General features: G+C 34.4%; 2 protein-coding genes across 2 annotated transcripts; both read right to left on the reverse strand.

Moving 5' to 3' along the window:
• Positions 1-8,647: 8,647 nt before the first annotated feature.
• LOC116090434 (olfactory receptor 4A15-like) lies at positions 8,648-9,571 on the reverse strand. The gene has a single exon (XM_031370897.1). It carries the CDS (start codon positions 9,563-9,565, stop codon positions 8,648-8,650), a length of 918 nt encoding a protein of 305 aa, XP_031226757.1. The 5' UTR covers positions 9,566-9,571.
• Positions 9,572-17,724: 8,153 nt separating this feature from the next.
• On the reverse strand, positions 17,725-18,782 carry LOC116090432 (olfactory receptor 4A16-like). Its single transcript, XM_031370896.1, has one exon. The coding sequence runs from the start codon at positions 18,722-18,724 to the stop codon at positions 17,780-17,782; it is 945 nt and encodes a 314-aa protein (XP_031226756.1). The 5' UTR covers positions 18,725-18,782; the 3' UTR covers positions 17,725-17,779.
• Between the last annotated feature and the right edge of the window lie 279 nt (positions 18,783-19,061).

Below are 19,061 nucleotides of genomic sequence, written 5' to 3' on the forward strand. Positions count from 1 at the left end.
AAACAGACTGTAAGTTGTGCACTGTTAGACTTGTAGGCTTGGTTTAAGCTCTGACTCTGAGTCAGAAGTAGTTGTAAGGATATTTACGGTGTCAATCATTTCACTTCTTTTCAGTATACTATGAATTGAATAATATACTGAATTCTGTATATTATGAATGGTATAACAAACTGAAGACATGGCAAACAATTATTTTCAATGCATGTACAGTGCCTGTAGGCTTCCACTGTTATTCCTTTATCTTGAAATTCCATCAGCTCCAGTGAACAGATATATTATGCTTAGATAGACATTGGATCTTTGATGTCATAAATACCCATGTAAAGAAGCTTCATTACAAGTTGTCTGTTTTCAACTTACAAAATAAATGAAATAAAACCATCAATCCCAAAGGTTATGTATATTTCTTCTATGTTAAACACTAATAAACATAATTTCTTCTATGTTAACACTGTGAAACATAATAAATTCTGTAAAAATTATCAAGGCATAAAGTCATCATGATACAAATTATCATTAAAGAATTATGAGCTAATATGCATGCCAGAATGTAGTTTTAAGAAATTAAAAAATTACATTTGGAGTTGCTGTACTTATGTCATTTTTTTGACAAATTGAAAACTGACAATTTCAAAAGAATGGATTACTTAATGAAGTTTTTTAATGGATGCAATTTCCTAAGTCTCTAAACTGAATTCAAAGAACTACTAAGCTTCTTTTAGTCTGAGTGAAGTGAACGTGTTTGTAGACCATATGATGCCTACACTGGGTCAAAATTGGAATTTGCTTCTTTAAGAAAAATATATGGAATGTGAAACTACCCAAGGTGAATGAATACTGTATATAATTTCCCTCCTCCCTGCCCAAAGAGTAAATATGAGGAGTTTTGTATGCATTTTTTGGTATTTGTTCTTGGTCTCTTAACTGTGTCAATTAATGTTACCTTCATTCTTTAACTACAGACACTGAGACTCAGCTCTTCAAGTCAAATCAACAACAAAAGCTGGAGGTAGTATTTAAGATCAGGTTTACTGACTCTGTATGTAATATTGTTTCCACTTATAGTTTCTAATCCACAAATCACAGCAGAAAGCTAGTGATTGTATTGTCTCTATATGGAAATGTGGAAGTTTCCATCCTTAGTTATTTTTCAAATCTGTGCTAATGAGATGGATTGGGAAGCAAAAATATGAGCTTCATTGCAGTTCTCAGGGTGAAGACACACAGTGACTGCAAAGGCTCCTGTGTGTGGCAGGAACTGATTAATGATTCATCAGCCATTAAGGCAAGCCTATGGGAGAATACAATGAGACTGTGACTTTTAGGAATCATAAATTCAATTTTTCAAGGAAATAGAATACATAGTGTGGATGCTATGAAAATTTCAGAAAATATTTATGACTATTTGGTTACCGTTTATTTATTTGTTTGTTTTTCACTTCAGCAACCCCCACCCCCATCACCTTTACAACACGTGTATATTCATGTCTCTCTTACTCTCTGTCAGAAGTTATATGCAATATTCGTTCACCTTGGGTAGTTTCACATTCTGGAAGGTTTTGTAATGTCTGCTGTAGTTGATATCTATCTGGAGTGTTTGACTTCAGTTCTTAGCCATGACAAAGTTTTATTATGTCTGATTCAACTAGCTCTTCGATCCAAAACCTATACAAAACAGATCCCTATAGCACAAAGAAAAGCTCTTACCAAGGGAGACTAACTATACTCTCATTTTTCTATTCTGAGCCATATTAAAAGTCAACATGTTCAACTTAATTTCACAAACCATCACTTCTAAGACAGATGTGCCCAGCTTAAGAACTTTCCTTGGTTCCTTATTTTCTATAGAATAAATTTGAAGAAAACCTGAATATTTCTAGGAAACCCTAAGTATCTTACTGACATACTTCTTCTTTCAGTTTGAATTCAGATTTTCACTTCTCCCATGGTCCTGTCATATTTTATTCTTGATTCTAGCTTTGCTTTCTTGTTTTGTTCACAGAAGCTGTGAACACCCAGGGCATCTTCTATACCATTCGAGCTACCTCTTTAAAATAATATTTTTGGTGTGGAAATCTAGTGTACTATATCCAAAATCATAGCACCACACAGAGGTATCACGTTTTTGTTGTTGACTTTAATGTTGAAGGTAATCCCATGCAAGAATGAAACCACACATCTATTTCTCTCATCTGCCCCACAAAATCCTCCAATGATGCTGAGAGGAAGATGATATACACAGGGTAGGCAAATTAATTTTTCCCCTTCGATGCATGGAAACACGAGTGTTTGACATATTTTTCAGAGACAGTGATTGGAGATGACAGATGAATACATGTGTACAGTCACACCCATACACATGATGAGAAGGAGAGGAGAGCTAAACAAGGCTGGACTTTTGTAAAGGTTCCTGCTTGGCTGGCCTTATAATATGGAAGATGAAGACATGCCATTTTGCTAATAAAGGTTTTTTTTTTTAAAAAAAAGTAAAAAAAAAAAAAAAAAAAAAAAAAAAAAAAAAAAAAAAAAAAAAGAAAGAAAGAAAGAAAGAAAGGAAGGAAGAAAGAAAGAAAGAAAGGAAGAGAGAAAAGGAAACATATATGGAGAGTATTATCATACTGCGTTGCCTCCAAATGCACCAGATTCTTGTTAATTCTCTATAACCTGGATCTGAAACCACTTCAGAATACTAGAAAGAGATTATGTGTTTGTCACATATGAAATTGAAAGGAACAATTCTCAGTACCAAATATCAGAAACAGAACAATAAAGAGAGATAAGGAAACACAACTAAAAGCCTTACAAACAAAAGAGCTGATGATCTATCTGTGGGGCTGCTGTTGTCCTAAGAGACAACAAAATTAGTTCATTGTCTGCAAAGAAGTGGACACTATAAACAACCAAGTTTGACTTGTCTGTACAATTATTTTATATACCAGATCTGTCATTCAAGTAAAAAAAAAATAAAAATGAGGAACACCTGAAACACAGAGTAAGGAAAAAGCATATAGTTGATGCAGATAATAAGAAAAGAACTATTTAAAGATAAATTTAAACTATAGGAATCTGCAAGTAACTAGAGATATTAAATGAATTTTGTAAGTTTAAATACTAAAAATATATTAGTTAAAATGAAGAATTCAATATTTAGATTTAATGGCAGATCAGAAGTGCATATAGAGAGTTAGTCAAATGGAAGGAATGTTATATATACATACCCCCCCAAAAAAACAACAAAATAAGTGAAAAATATTTTTTAAATAATATATGAGTTATTGTCATTCCCCTTAGTTGCTTCCAGAAGTTGAAGGCAATACACTATTGTCGATGTCACTACAGACTTCAGTCAGAGGCCTGGAAGGAATTGAACTAGAAACTCATCTGGAAGCTTCCTCACTGAGGATAGACATTCATCATACAGCTGTCTAGGTGCAATGAAGGCCTGATCAAAGGGAGGGCACTCATCCCTGGTACTATAAACATACCCAACTACCCAAGACTGGCAAAGTGACAGCTATAGAGGAGAACTGACTAATGCTGTTTTCCTAAACTATTGTAATCTCTAAGTATATTCTAACTAGCTGCTGAGGGAGGGAAAGTCAATTTCTTCTAGGGAAGACCTCTTATGTAAATTGCCCAATCCAAATGGCCAGCTATGGTCACACAAAGAAATAAATGATGCTAAATTGACTCAGTGGGTTTATACACATATATATGCAATAATAACAATAATTTGAGAAGGAGTTGGATGGGAGTGATGGAAATTTACCTAAAAAAGAAAATAAATTCTCTGTAATGCCTTGGTATATTTATTATGCCTTTATCTCAGCTCCTTGAGTCATGAGGTTAGGGATCTTGATAATAACACATAGTTCTTGAATATGGTAGTCTTATTTAATATCTTCATAAATCTTTGCATATAACACTCTCAAACTTGTCCCCCATACATGATATTCTTCTGCTTGATATACTTTTGGTAATATTTCTTTGTAATTTTCATTTGTCTCATTTAGTTTTTCATTTCAAATATTTACTTTTTCATTTTTTGTTTCCTTGCTCGATTTTCATGTTGATTTCATCACTAATTTTGCTGATATTTTCGACATTGCTAACTTTCTTCACTTCGTCCTGAATAAAATCATCTGTTTATTTGTGTCTGTTTTCATGTCATTGACCATTTTACTAGATTTAAAAAATATTGTCTTCTAGCACTTTACCAATTTCAGTATTTTTTAGTTTAAAGGTTGAGAAATCACTGTCATTTGAAGAGGCCATGTTGCCCTGGTTTTCATTGTTTTGTGATTTGCTCATATTTTGGTTTGGGATTTTTTTTTTTGCTAGCTTCTTCCTTCCTTCCTTCCTTCTTTTCTTCCTTCCTTCCTCCCTCCCTCCCTTCCTTCCTTCTTCCTCCCTTCACTTCTTTCTTTCTCTTTCTTTCTTTCTCTTTCTTCTTTCTTTCTTTCTTGGTTTTTTTGTTTGTTTGTTTGATTTTCGAGGGAGTAGTGGAAACTTCTTATTGCACAGCCTTTTTTAATACCTTTCATTAGCAATCAGTTGCATGTGAAAACATAGAATCATGGAATATGGAAGAACCAGTGCACTGCATGCAAGAATAATCAATGTGCGAAGTCAATCAATTAAGTATGCTCAGTGAGTTGGAAAAGTAAAACTTTTTGTTCAATTTAATGAATATGAAATATGAGCAGCTATTAGATGTAGGATAGGCATCTACCTTACATCACTTTGTATATATATATATATACTTATATATATATATGTATATATATATATACACACAATATATATATATATAGATAGATATTTGAATATATACAGAATATACACTATATTCTGACTATGGCTTTTCCCTCCACTAACTCCTCCCAGAAAACTCACCACCTCCTGTCCTGTTTTCAAGATCTATATCTTGGTTTTTAATAAAATAGTAAAAAACTGAAACAAAAGAAAATATCTCTCTCTCTCTCTCTCCCTCCCTCTTTCTCTCTGTCATGTGCATGCACATACATAGACACACACACATACACACACACACACACACACACACACACTCTTTAAATACACAAACCAATCCCCTGTTCCCTCCTCCCTGCCCCTGCTCAAGGAACAGGGGATTGTTTCAGTTTTTATTTTTCTTATTTTATTTTATTTTTATTTTTTATTTTGAAGGGAAACCTGGGAAAGGAGATATTGTAAATAAAGAAAATATCTAATAAAAATAAATAAATTTAAAAAAACGCAAACCAAAACCATTTGGGTAGGAGCTCATGTCCACTTGCCCCTTTCAATGCTAGGACCAGTCTAGCTACCAGAGCTTTTTAAATTCATGTGTCCATCAGTCCTATTATCTCTTACAGACAGTTTCCTTGAAGTCATCCACCCCTTATAATCTTTTTGATCTTCTCTTCAATATAGCTCCCTGATTCCTGAGTGTTTGAGTTTAATGAAGACAATCCATTTAAGACTAAGTGCTCTATTCATAATAGACAGAAATTCGAACTAGGGATGGAGATATTTCAAAAGCCCAGTGGCAGCTCTTTGTGAAAAAGGATGGCCCTGAAAAGCAGGAAGCACATTCCTCCTGGGGACCCACCATTAGAAATAAGGGACTGCCTACGGCAGGCCAGGATACAGGCATCTCAGCAGCTCTTTGAAAAAAAAAATCTGTTCCCATTTCTCCTAACCTTAGCCCTGGACAAGAGCTGCAGAGATTTCATTTGCGTGACTGCTTTTCAGTTGGCCTTTGTGTGCATACTTACTCTATTATGTCTGACTTTCCTACACCTTCTCCTGCTCTGGTGAATTCTGTGAAACTAGATGGTTTTTTGATGTAATGATTCTTAAACAATTAAAAATTGAGGCACAGGGGCACAGCACAACACAGTCCTAATGGCCCAGGTGCATGCTGTGTGCTCTTATCTTGGAAACAAGGCAATAACTGCACAATGTTAGTTTTGGATTAATGTTTGACTTTCAAACTTTGAAGAAATTATTTGAAAATGAAACAGAGGCAATATTGGGACCCCCCCAAGAAAGGAACAAACAATTGAAGTTATTAAACGGGTTTTGCACAACATTTGAGAAATGGTTCCAGGTCTCCTTTGGATATGTATGGATAAGAAAGTATAAAATGCATGAAATTATAATTAGTAAAATTAAGTCAAAACACTGGGACTCTTAGGAGAGTCATTGTGTGCAATGTGCAGAAGAAGAACTCTAGTGGAACTGCTGAATTAAGGGCTAATTGACTCTTCTGGCTACTGCCTGGCAACTTTGCCCATGTCATTTATCATTAGAGCTTCACAGAAAAATGCATGTAGCAGTCTTGGAGCTCTGAGCTCTGAAGTATAAGTCAAAATTTAAATTTTAAATAGTGGCAGGTTTGCAGTTATTATTATTTTGAACATAGATCTAGGAATAGGGGAACAGTGAAACTCTGGGGAACAACTGTAATTCTTAATTCTTTGTGTGATACAACCATTCTTTTGAATGTGATTTGGCAGTGATCATAGCCATCATGAAAGAATGTGTAATGAAATTTTGGAATGGAAATATACATAATGGAAAATTATTATTCAGTTTTTAAAATGGAATTATGAAAATTTCACTTAAATGAATGAATCCAAAGAAAAAAATCATCCTGGGGAGGTATAACAAAGACTCCCTAAAAAGATTGTATGTTTTTTTATATATGTGAATGTCAGCAAGATCTTTCTAAGGAAAGAAAAATAGAATGTACAATTATGGAGAAACAGGGACAGAAAAGGAACTAAAGGATGGAGTAGGGATGGGGTGATAGAGAGATGTTAGGGAGGGACAACTAACACTAAGGACCATTTGAATGGTTGCATGAAAACCTACACCCTTAGGAGATTCTAGAAATATATACATGGTGTGAAAAAAATATAAATAAAATCACTCTAAGCCCTAACTAGATATCTTTCTTCGTTAATGAAAATCTCCACTGCCAGATGTGGGTTACATCTGGTTCAGTCATTGGTCAAAGCAGTTCCATGGAAAACCCCAAACAATTCAGGCGACCACCAAAGTTATTGGCTGCTCTCCACAAACTGATTTAAGGCCCTTTTACTGAAGACAACACTTGCGTGTCTCATTGCCCACAGAAACGTCAAGTTGATGCCTAATGAGGGGCTTTACCACTGCGGACTAGTGTTCACGGTGCTGGAAGGTTCATGCACGCTATCAGAAGGTCACCGTAAGTCACCAAGTTAGCTGCAAACTATGATTTACAACAGTGACCAACCAACATGATATACTGCTGCAATCTTGTCACAAACATCGTTTGATTAATGAACCACAGTCTAGTTGGAACCACTCCACAGGTAACCTACACTTGAAGGCTCAATCCTCAGTACTATTCAGTGAGGAAAACTGATGTTTGCTATCTGGTTTATAGCAACATAAAGCACATGATTATTGGGGGTATTGGTGAGTTCCTCCTGCCTTCCAATCACTTTGAATTATTCCTATTACACAGATGAGAAGACCGGACTTCCTATTGGTGAGCTGTGAGGTTGCCAGTGGTAGTATTTAGAGTGCATCACTCTGGGCAGGAGGATTAGGTTAGGATTCTATGGGAACAGCATCCCTAAGGGCTGATATTCAGAGTCAAAGATTTTAACATGGTACCAGGAGGAAGAATCTGAACAAATCCATTACTTTCTTCTGCTTGACTATATTTTCCTAACAGCTTTCTTAACTATGGTATTTTCTAAAACATCTAATGTTAGACTCTGCACTGTATTACTCTACTTCACAGACTGAGTCCTGCTATTTTTACATATGAAAGTCAGAAGCTGTGCTCTTTCAATATGCCATGAACTCTTAAGGATACAGACACCGAAAAATAGCAAAGTATCAGACATTGTAAGTTCAGAACTTTGATGGGTTGTTTTTATAACTATGAAAATAACTTAACAAAGATACCAGCCACCAGATGAATTCATATGTCTTTCCAATTGTGAAAATAAGATTTGGTATTTTTCTATATATCTCCATTGTTCATTTAGATATTTTTATGAACCTTTGTATATTAATATTAAAATTGCAATATTATTTCTATTTAATATTGATATGTTAATAATTTTAACAAAATTATATAAAAAGCTCTCTTTTAAATATAAAACTAAAATTATATTTTAAATACTAGTGTGCTATTAAGTGTGAGAGGTAAAAAAATGATCCAAGTAGCTATATATTATTTCTTTATTCTTGGTAATAAGCTTTCCCAGTTCTCAAAATCAATTACATTTATTTAAGAAACACCAAAGAATTTTCCATAAAGTAAAATAAATTTACAATACTAATTATGGCACATAAATCTTTAGTCTGTGTTAAAATACTTTGTTGCCCAAATTTAATCTGTATTTTCTACATATTCTGAAAATCTTAAAAGTGCATGTTGTTCATTGAAAGAATTCACATTACTATTTTCATTGATCTTAGTTACTAACATTGAGGAGAAACAGTGGTAATAAAATAGTTTTCTGGCTTTCCTATGGATTTCTATATTGTGCATAGGATTAGATATTCTATTAGGGTGACAGTCCCTAGAAAATTGACCCCTTTTCTTAGCACCCATCATTTTATGGTCTATTTCCTTTCCACTTCATTTCCCTTTACTTGCCCAAAGTTTCCTCATGGCATTTTTCATCTCTGTATTTCTCAGAGTATATATGAGGGGATTTAACATGGGGGTTATAACAGTGTAAAATACAGTCAATGACTTATCAATCGGTAAAGTAGAAGGAGGTCTCACATACATAAAAATACAGGGAACAAAGAAGAGGACTACCACAGTGATATGGGAGCCACAGGTGGATAAGGCTTTGCGCCTTCCTTCCTGACTGAGATTCTTCAGAGAGTGAAGAATGACCCCATAAGAGATGACCAACAGCATAAAGATGATCACACAGATAGCCCCATCATTGGCAACAACTGTGAGGCCAATAACATAGGTGTCTGTGCAGGCCAATTTTAATAAGGGGTACATGTCACAGATGAAGTGATCAATGATATTAGGACCACAGAAAGGAAGATTATATACAAATAGAAGTTGGACTACAGCATGTAAGAAACCTCCAAACCAGGCCAACAACAATAGTAACACACACACACGTTGGTTCATGATGGTCAGATAATGTAAGGGTTTGCAGATGGCTACATACCGGTCATAGGCCATCACAACTAAGAGTAGGATCTCAGCTCCACCAAACAAGTGTCCTATGAAAAGCTGGCTCATGCAAGCTTTGAAGGAAATAGTTTTCTTCTCATAGAGTAAGTCTATAATCATATTTGGTGTAACTGTGGTTGAATAAACAGCATCCATAAATGATAAGTAGCCAAGAAAGAAGTACATAGGGGCATCTAAACTTGGGCTGACCACAACAGTCACAACAATGAGTAGATTGCCTGCCATTGTCACAACATAGATGACCAAGAACACAACAAATAATATTTTCTGGCCTTCAGGACTTTGAGTAAGGCCCAAGAGAACAAACTCAGTCACATTGTTTTTCTGTTCCATGTATTCTTCTGTATATTTTTATGTTAATATTCAAACAAAGTATTGGACATGACAGCAGTAACTTCATGAAATTTTAAAATAGTGTTTATTCATTCTGGAAATAAGAAAATAGAGGTCATGGCTTATTTTATCCCAGAACTTATTAATAACACAAATAGGAGTCTCCAAATTCAACGGTGTTACAGGATAACAAAAGAGAATTAATTTAAAGACATATTCAGAAAAATAAAAACTTGTGAAACAAATGAGCTGTCATAAACCTATTAACTGATGAAATCAGACATAAAGCTAGTACTATAAGCAAAAACAGAATATAGATAGTTTAAAGATATAATGTAAAAATTAAAGTACATTAATATATAGAAGAAAAAAGCATGCAAGAAATTAAATAATAATTAGGCATATAGTAAATTATATTGTAATCTCAAAATTAAAAAATATGATTTTAATTACATAAAACTTACCTGTAATATTTAAAAAGCAATTAAAAGAAATATATCCAAATATATGAAAAATATTATGGAATGTTGAAACACAACCATAAGTAGAAAAAGAAAAATATATATGTGAGTCTATACCTATCAAGTCAGCAATAAATTGCTCATGTAGTTGAAAAGGATATTTAAATTTTATGTTTTGGACACAATTTGACAATATATATTGAATGAGAAAGTATAAGAACCTATATATTATCTCACCAATCTATCCTTTAAAATCTGTCCCATAGAAATTAAAGTCAAGTGGCATGAGGACATACTTCAATGTTTTATTTAAAATCACATGAAGGAACAAATTTTAAAATAATAAATAAAATGGTAATAAATAGAAAGAATACAAAATATATTAAATATAAAATGTCCATGTAAAAGAATAACAATTATTCCAAGAGACTGTCAAATAACATAAATAAGCATAATATGATACACACATTTATTGTAAATGCTTTTCATGAGAAAATATGAAAGAATATGTCTTGCTGCAAATATAAGTTACATTTGTACAATTCTTGAAGGAAGAATCAAAGATTTCGATATGAAGGGATGAAACTGACAGGAGGAAAGAATTGAGAGAGGAAGTAAGAGAGGAAGAGAAAAACAATTTGATTTTATGTACCAAAAACTATACCATATACATGTGCACGACACAGTGCACATGAGGAGGTCAGAGGACAATTTGCAGGAGACAGTTCTCTTTATCCACCACATGGATCCTAGAGGACAATGAAACTCAAGTCATAAAGTTTCACAGCAGACATCTTTACAAGCTGAGTCATCTAAACAGCCTGTCTCTTTACCACTCTCAAGAACACTACTTTCTTATTTTCCCTTTCTTTTTCTACATCATATTTCTCCCAATATTTCATTATTTTGTCATCATACTTATATAGAGTCCATTAAAAAAAAATCTGTCCTCTTGCCTTGCATAATGTTCAATGAGGCACCCTCTGCCATTCTATGCTCATTTGTACTCCTCACTTCGCTAAATCTAACTGGTTTTGTTCTTCCTCTTATCCATCCTGCTACTTATATTACTTGAAGAAGCAGCATGCTTAAGGGTTATGCTGCTATCTATAAATCCACTCATTCAACAACTGCAATGTTATGTCATTCGCCAATGCCTCACATATTAAACAATGCTAAGAAAAAGTCTGACTTGACACTACCAACTGCCTATTCAGTGGAAGATCACTCAAGTAGTTACACAAGGAACTAATTGCTAAGAATAGCAAGCAGAAAAATATATTCTGGACTTTTATAATACATTAAGGCATCCAAAAGCATTACACTTTTATATGTATCTACATACATTATAAAGTATTAAGGGTCACAGTGAACCCTTAATGGGGATGACTATCAACCACAGAAGAATTTTTAAAAGACCCTTGCAAATAAATATATATCCTTAATTATTTAAGTACGGATATAGTCATTTAGCCCAAATTCAGGATTATGGTACCTGACTAGTAGTCCTGACAGATGACAGCTTCATACATTTTACTCTATTTCTTAAGAAAAAAACAAACTCTGTGGATATTTTATACAGCACACAATGACAAACCATCCTATCATTGTAAGTCCAATGGTAACTTTCTTCTAATTAGATTCATTGGTACCTTAATTGGAACTGTAAAGGCAGGCTATTCATCTTCAGAGATTCCCTAAGGACGATTACTATACATTTTGCAGAAACATAACCTTTGAGAAAAATGTCATAAATGAACAACTTGAGGGCAATTTCCCAAATAATAAATTCCACTTTGGCTTAAAAATTAAAGTGCATATATGAAAATCATAGTGAATGAACATATATTTTCTCTGTTGACAACTGATCTTATATCCATGGAGTCCAGAGGAGGGAGTTATGACATGTGTACTGGGAAATAAATTTGGCTTCTTTCTATCGTTTTTTTTAGCTTCCAAACTTATTTCTATAATAACTTTATGAGTTAATATCCCAAGAAGAGTGCATAAGGACTTTTTCTCCACCCCTTTTCTAACATTCATTTTATTTTGTTTGATTTATACAATTTATGTAGTATTTTGATGTTTTCTTATATCTATAAGGAGCCTACCATGGGGCTCTGGCTGTTTTTCAATTTGTGGTACTTGTGTCTCAGTCTCTCAAATACTGGAATAACAGGGTCATACCACCAAGTCCAGACTTTTTGCTTTTTGAAAACTATTCTTCTGACAGATAAGAAATGACATCTCCCTCTAGCTATCTAGCTATATTGCATTATTCTGATGAGCTGTAATATGATGAAACATTTAGTGTCTACTTGGGACATTTGCAAGTCTTCTAATAATGTCTGATGAGAAAATCCGCTGGAGTATTCTAGTTTATTGGTTATTGTTGTTGTTTTTGGTGGTGGTGGTGGTTCTCTTTCTTTTTATTTTTCTCTTCCTTTTTTTTAGGTGTTTCTTTTATTTTTGAGATTATATTTATCCTCTTCTTTTTCTCCCTCCAAACAAATTCATATACCCTTTTTGCTCACTTTCAAACATATAACTTTTTTGTTACTTGTTTTCATTTTTGATACTGGAGCTCATGTAAGATGACACTGAACTCATGATACCTCTGCTTCCACTTCCCAGATTCTGGGATTTCAAATACATGCCACCATTTCCAGCTATATTTGTTTGGTTTTGTTTTTACAGTACTTAAGATTAAACTAGGGTCCCACATATCTTATGTACACACTCTATCATAAAGCTATGTCCATGTGATTTTTATTTGCTACCAGTATACTATAGTAATTAAACTGTAAAATAATAATAATAATATAAATACATAGTTTCTACATTAATTGAATTTGTCATATGTGATCTGGAAAGAAAGGAAAATACAGCATAGCTAAGAGGGATTCTCTACCCAAGAGACATTCATCTAATAACTAAGATAATTTTCTAGTATTGTTCACTTAATAAATGACATAATTGTCCTTTGATCCACTTCTCCCTTGCAGGGCACCATGAAGTTCATTTGGCCTAGCTACCTTGAGAAGCATATATCTCAAGTTCTTCAGATAGTCTATGGCTCCTAGGCACTATGTACCTTCCAATTCCTCAACAACCTATACACTTCCTGAGGCAGTCAAGTGTTCTGGCTATTTTGTGCTTTATTAATGTTCTTTTGGAAGTCAAGAACACATTGATGCTTGACAGAACAATTGGTTTAAGACATAACTCTTATGTATGCTGTGTAGTTTTTGAACTTCAATGTACCCTGACAACTAAAACTGTATCAATCCTGGCAAATGCCCTTACATTCTCTTTCTGATGAAAGTTTAAAAAATGTGATTGTTCTCAATAAAAGTGGCACAGCCTCAGTTTTGCTGTGGCCCCTCCCAACCAGCCTGACTGAACTCTTTGAACTATGTCAGGTGCCTTGGCCAAGTGAGTAAGCACACTCCTCTTTTGTCATCATTGAAAATGGATACACCATAGTTTTGTAGTTTATTGGGCTTTATATTTCTTGTTTCTGCTGTGATTTCTTGTTGCTGTTGTTGTTGTTGTTGTTGTCGTTGTTGGATTGTTGATCTATCAGGTTCAATATATCTGATTTTGTGTTGGGGTGTTTGATCTAACTGGGCTTGAGTTTTATGCAGGTTGATAGATATAGATCTATTTTCATTTTTCTACATGAAGATATCCAGTTAGACCAGCACTATTTGTGGAAGATGCTTTTTTTATTGTATATTTCTGGGTTCTTTATCAACACCCAAGTGCCCATAGATGTGTGAATTTATCTCTGGGTCTTCCATTTAATACCATTTATCAACCTATCTGTTTTTATGACAATACCATGGGGGTTTTATTACTATAGCTCTGGAGTACAACTTGAAATCTGGGATGGTGATACATCCAGGAGTTCTTTTAATCTATAGGATTGTTCCAGCCATCTTAGAATTTTGTCTTTCCATATCAAGTTGAAAATTGTTCTTTCAAAATCTGTAATGAATTATGTTGGAATTTTTATAGGGATTGCAATGAATCTATAGATTGCTTTTGGTAAGAAGGCCACTTTTACTATGTTAATCTTAACAGTTCATGAGCATGACAGATTTTTCCATGTTTCAATATCTCTTCAACTTTTTTTCCTTAAAGGCTTGAAGTTATTGTCATCCAAGTTTTTCACTTGTTTGGTTAGAGTTACCTCAGATATTTTATATTAATTTTGAGCTTTTGTGAAGTGTTGAGACTTGTTCTTTTCATACATATTGTAATGATAAATACTAGCCCCCAAGATCTGATTGCTCACAGGAATCCCTTTCTCCTTAATATGAAACTACTGGTAAAATAAAGATATTGACACTCTAGCTTGGCAGAAGAGACATAGTCAGGGTTTGGGGTTCCCAGGTTTGATGGCGCAGGATACCACATGGAGAGATGAAGTTGGGGAGAAGAAAAGATGTGCAATGGTACAAGAATCTTAAAATCCTGGGCAGGAGGGCTGGTCAGTTGGAGGTAAGAGCAGTCCAAATGGACCATAGTAAGTAATAACTCAGGGTAATTGACAGGAATGTAGATTTTAGTAACATAGAGAGTAGAATCTGCCCAGCTTTAGTCTTATTATAAATTAAAGGTCACATGTATCTTTAATTTGGGAATTGAATAATCAAAGGCAGGGTAGAAGCCCCTAATTGAAATTAAATATTTTCTTCAACAGTGAAGGATACTGTTTCCCTGATTTCATTATCGGTCCCTTTGTCATTTGTGCATACAAAGGTTACTGATTTATTTATTCTTTTTAGTTAATCTTGTATCCAGCCTATTCTCTAGAATATACATTATCTATTGGAGTTCCCTGGTAGAAATTTTGGAGTCATTTATGGATATTGTCATAATGTCTGCAAATAACAATACTTTGACTTTTTTTCAAACATGTATCCCCTTGATCACAAGTTGGCCTTCTAGAATGAATTTGGTACTATCTCTTCTGTTTTTATTTTGTGTAATGATTTGAGGAACATTGGCATTAACTCTCCTATGTAAATCTGGTAGAATTCTATATTATAACCATGTGGAACACTCCTCTATTACTAATCAAAGAACAAACTTGTACAGCCACTATTGAAGTCAATATATCAATTTCTCAGAAAATTGGGAATCAATCTACTTCAAGAGCAAGTATATTCTTTTGGTTATATACCCAAATGACATTTCATCCTACTATAAGGATACTTTCTCATCCATATCTATACTATAGATATTCATAATAGCCAGAAACTGAAAACATCATAGATGCTCTTCAATTGAGGAATAGATTTAAACAACTGATACATTTATACAATGAAGTGTTGTTATGATCAGCTGTTAAAAACAATGGCATCATGTAATTTTTAGGCAAATTGATGGAACTAGGAAAATGTCACCCTGACTGAGGTAACCCAGACACAGAATGACAAACATGGTATGTTCTCACTTATAAGTGGACATTAGTTGTTAAGTAAAGAATTATCATCGCAAGATGTGATAGGGTTTTTAAATGCAGAGCAGAACATATGGGAGTGACCAACAAATGACTGGTCCAACTTGAGGCCCATGCCTGATACTGCAAGGATGACTAGGAACCAAACACTGATGTTGTAGTAATTATTTAACCTCAAATCAGGATTTCTACTCCCACCTTTGATCATTCAGTTTCCAGAAAAAAGACACAAAATTTTTATTTTTATAATAAGCCTAGATCTGGGTAGATATCTACTCTCTATGCCATTACAATCTATTTCTCTACCAATAACTGTGAATTATGACTTATTATGAAACATCTGTGCTGTTCATAACTGGAATTGGCCATCCCTCATGGCCATGTATTCATATCTCATTCCATGTTGGCATCTTCCTATCTCTTTCCTCTCCCCTTGTACCCTCCTCAGACCTAAGCCCAAGAACCCAAGAACAGTGACTATCTCTCTTCTACTCAGCTATTAGCTGTAAGGCATCTTTATTTACTAATCAGGGATAACTTGGTGGGCAAGATTAAATGATCATGTGATAACAAACAGACCCTTGTCCCTGGAAGCAACCAGGCCTTGGGAGCCAGTATTTAGCATTACAATAGAAACAAAAGACTAAACTTACACCCTGGATATCCCAGAGACAGAAGATAAAAACAAACATGGCTGGCAATAAAATTAAATTAAAATAATTAAATTAAGAAGTCAATGGTATTCTTCTAGACCCATAGTTTGGAGCCTAGACCACTAGTCATCAGGTAGGATACTTCTGGCAGCTAATGGGCACAGATGGAGAAATAGCAAATCATTAGGGAGAACTCCATGATCCTAAATAGAAAAGGAGAAAGAAGGATTGTGGAAGCTATTGGGGTCAAGGACACAACAAGAAAACCCCCAGAATCAACTAACTAAGGTTCACTGGGGCTTACAGAGACTAAACTGACCATCAGGTAGCCTTTATAGGTCTGTCCTAGGTCTTCTACACATATGTTATGGTTGTGTAGCTTGATGCTTTGTGGGATTTCTAACAGTGTAGATGGGGCTTGTTTCTTACTCTTTTGCCTGTTCTTGGAATCCTTTTCTTAGTACTGGGTTGCCTTGTACAGGCTTGACATGAGGACTTAATGTTAAATTGTTATGCCGTGTTTCAATGATATCCATAGGAGGCCTGCACTTTTCTGGAGGGAAATAGAAGAGGAATAGTTCTGTAAGAAAGAGAAGGCTGAAGTTTGGAGGGGCCTGGGAAGAGTGAAGGGATGGGAAACTGGCTAGAATGTAATATATGAAATAAGAAAATAAGAGAAATCATTGCTAGCCTTGTTCATTCTACATAGCTTCATCTACTACTAAGTATCTTCCCAATAACAGACATTAGGTCTATAGATAATAACATATATTATATCCATGGTATAGATGATCCAACATAGCTATAGACTGAGTTAAACTTCTAAAATTGAAATAAGTTTAAATTTATAGTTAAAAGTTCAAGTAAACTACACATTTAGCATAAACACTGCTTATATTAATTATATTTCTTTTATTGATTTCTTTAATAGCATGAATAAATAATGACATATACCCATTATTTTTAAAACTGAAAAATCATACATGGCAAATAGTAAAGGACAACAAAAATGGGATCATAACTTGGTATAACATGTCTTTCAAATAATAAATACACTTTCATCAAGACCTGTAATGTTATCTTCAACTGTATTTCATATCTTTAGACAATCACAGTATGATCTAGCATTAACATATATGAGATGGAAAATGTACAGATATTGGGCCAGGAAATGCACGGTATCTCCAAACTGAGCAGGTATAAAAATCTGCCATGCATATCAATTATAAATAATTATTTAGAGAACCTCTTTTTTTCCAAAAACTTTATTGAGGTACTGTTGTCATTAGTTTTTCAGGAAAGTAGATGATCATAAATTTCCAAATATTGATGCAGAGATGGCTTAGAAAATAATAAACACATTTTTCTATATCCTAGTTAAAGTTAGTTTAAAAAATAGTTACAAAATTAGCTTAGTTCTCTCATTATGTATAATTTGCAAAAATCTTTATCTTTATTATTCATCTTCAGTTAATTCTCTATTAGATAAATTCTAATCTCAATAAAAAATTGATTCTCCTCTTCAGTGGCTTTGAATAAAGGAAAGCAAACCTAAAGAATTCCAATGGTATGCTGCATCATCCTTTGTTAGAACTTATTGCCTATTTGTAGCATTGGAATTAATATGTGTTCAATGAGGGAACACTCTTAGTCTTTCCATAGTTAATTTTTCACACCAAAGTTTTTTCATACAGTTTTTCATCTCTGCATTTCTCAGAGTGTATATTAAAGGATTCAACATGGGGGTGATAACTGTATAAACTACAGTTAGGGATTTATCAATAGGAAAGTTGGAGACAGGTCTAACATACATGAAAATACAAGGAACAAAAAAGAGAACCACCACTATGATGTGGGAGCTGCAGGTGGACAGGGCTTTGCGCCTTCCTTCCTCACTATGAGTCTTAAGAGAGTTAAGGATGATTCCATAGGAGATAAGGAGGAGGATAAAGACTGTCATACAAATTGCTCCACCATTGGCAACCACAGTGAGCCCAATTAAGTAAGTGTCAGTACATGCTAAGCCCAGTAATGGGTACATGTCACAGATAAAGTGATCAATGGTATTTGGACCACAAAAAGGGAGGTAGTAAACAACGATAACTTGAACCAGAGAATGGCCAAAACCTCCAGCACAGGCTGCCACCAATAGAAGAATGCAAACCTGACGATTCATGATGGTCATATAATGCAGGGGTTTACAGATGGCCACGTAGCGATCATAGGCCATGAATACCAGAAGGAAGACCTCAGCACCACCAAATAAGTGCTCTACAAACAGCTGACCAACACAAGCTGAAATTGAAATTTTTCTTCTGTTGCAAATTAAGTCCATAATCAACTTGGGTGAGAAGGCAGTGGAATAAACAGCATCCATGAGTGACAGAGAAGCAAGGAAGAAGTACATTGGGGATCCCAAGGAGGGGCTGGCAATCACTGTCACCACAATGAGTAGGTTGCCCACCATTGTCACAATGTAGATGAGTAAAAACATAACAAACAATGCCTTTCTCCCTGCAAGATCTTGAGTAAGACCCAGCAGAATAAACTCTGTCACATTGTTGCTCTTTTCCATTTAATCTATTCCAATTAATCAGGAGTGGATTTGGATATAAGAACTCAGGATAATAGCTGCCACGGAATTGTAAACATGGCCAAGAATCATCTTAATTCGCATTGTCTAAATGTGAATACCAAGCAATTTTTAATAAACATCTGACAAATCCCTCTTTCATGGTATATCATTGACTTCATAACAATATTTCCCTTTAGTTCACTTTATTGAGCCCACAGCTAATAGCTTTGTTGTCAGGACCTAAGTGAATCTTTATACCTAAGAGCAAACAAAAGTTCCAAGTTCATTAATATATTTAGACATTTTATTTAAAATATTATTTTTCACAGATCTCAGA

Source organism: Mastomys coucha, unplaced genomic scaffold, assembly GCF_008632895.1.
Source record: "Mastomys coucha isolate ucsf_1 unplaced genomic scaffold, UCSF_Mcou_1 pScaffold15, whole genome shotgun sequence".
NCBI lineage: Eukaryota > Metazoa > Chordata > Mammalia > Rodentia > Muridae > Mastomys > Mastomys coucha.

Excerpts from the sequence above, each read along its gene's own strand:
- LOC116090432 (XM_031370896.1), bottom strand. The coding sequence starts at position 18,724 with ATGGAAAAGAGCAACAATGTGACAGAGTTTATTCTGCTGGGTCTTACT.
- LOC116090434 (XM_031370897.1), bottom strand. The coding sequence starts at position 9,565 with ATGGAACAGAAAAACAATGTGACTGAGTTTGTTCTCTTGGGCCTTACT.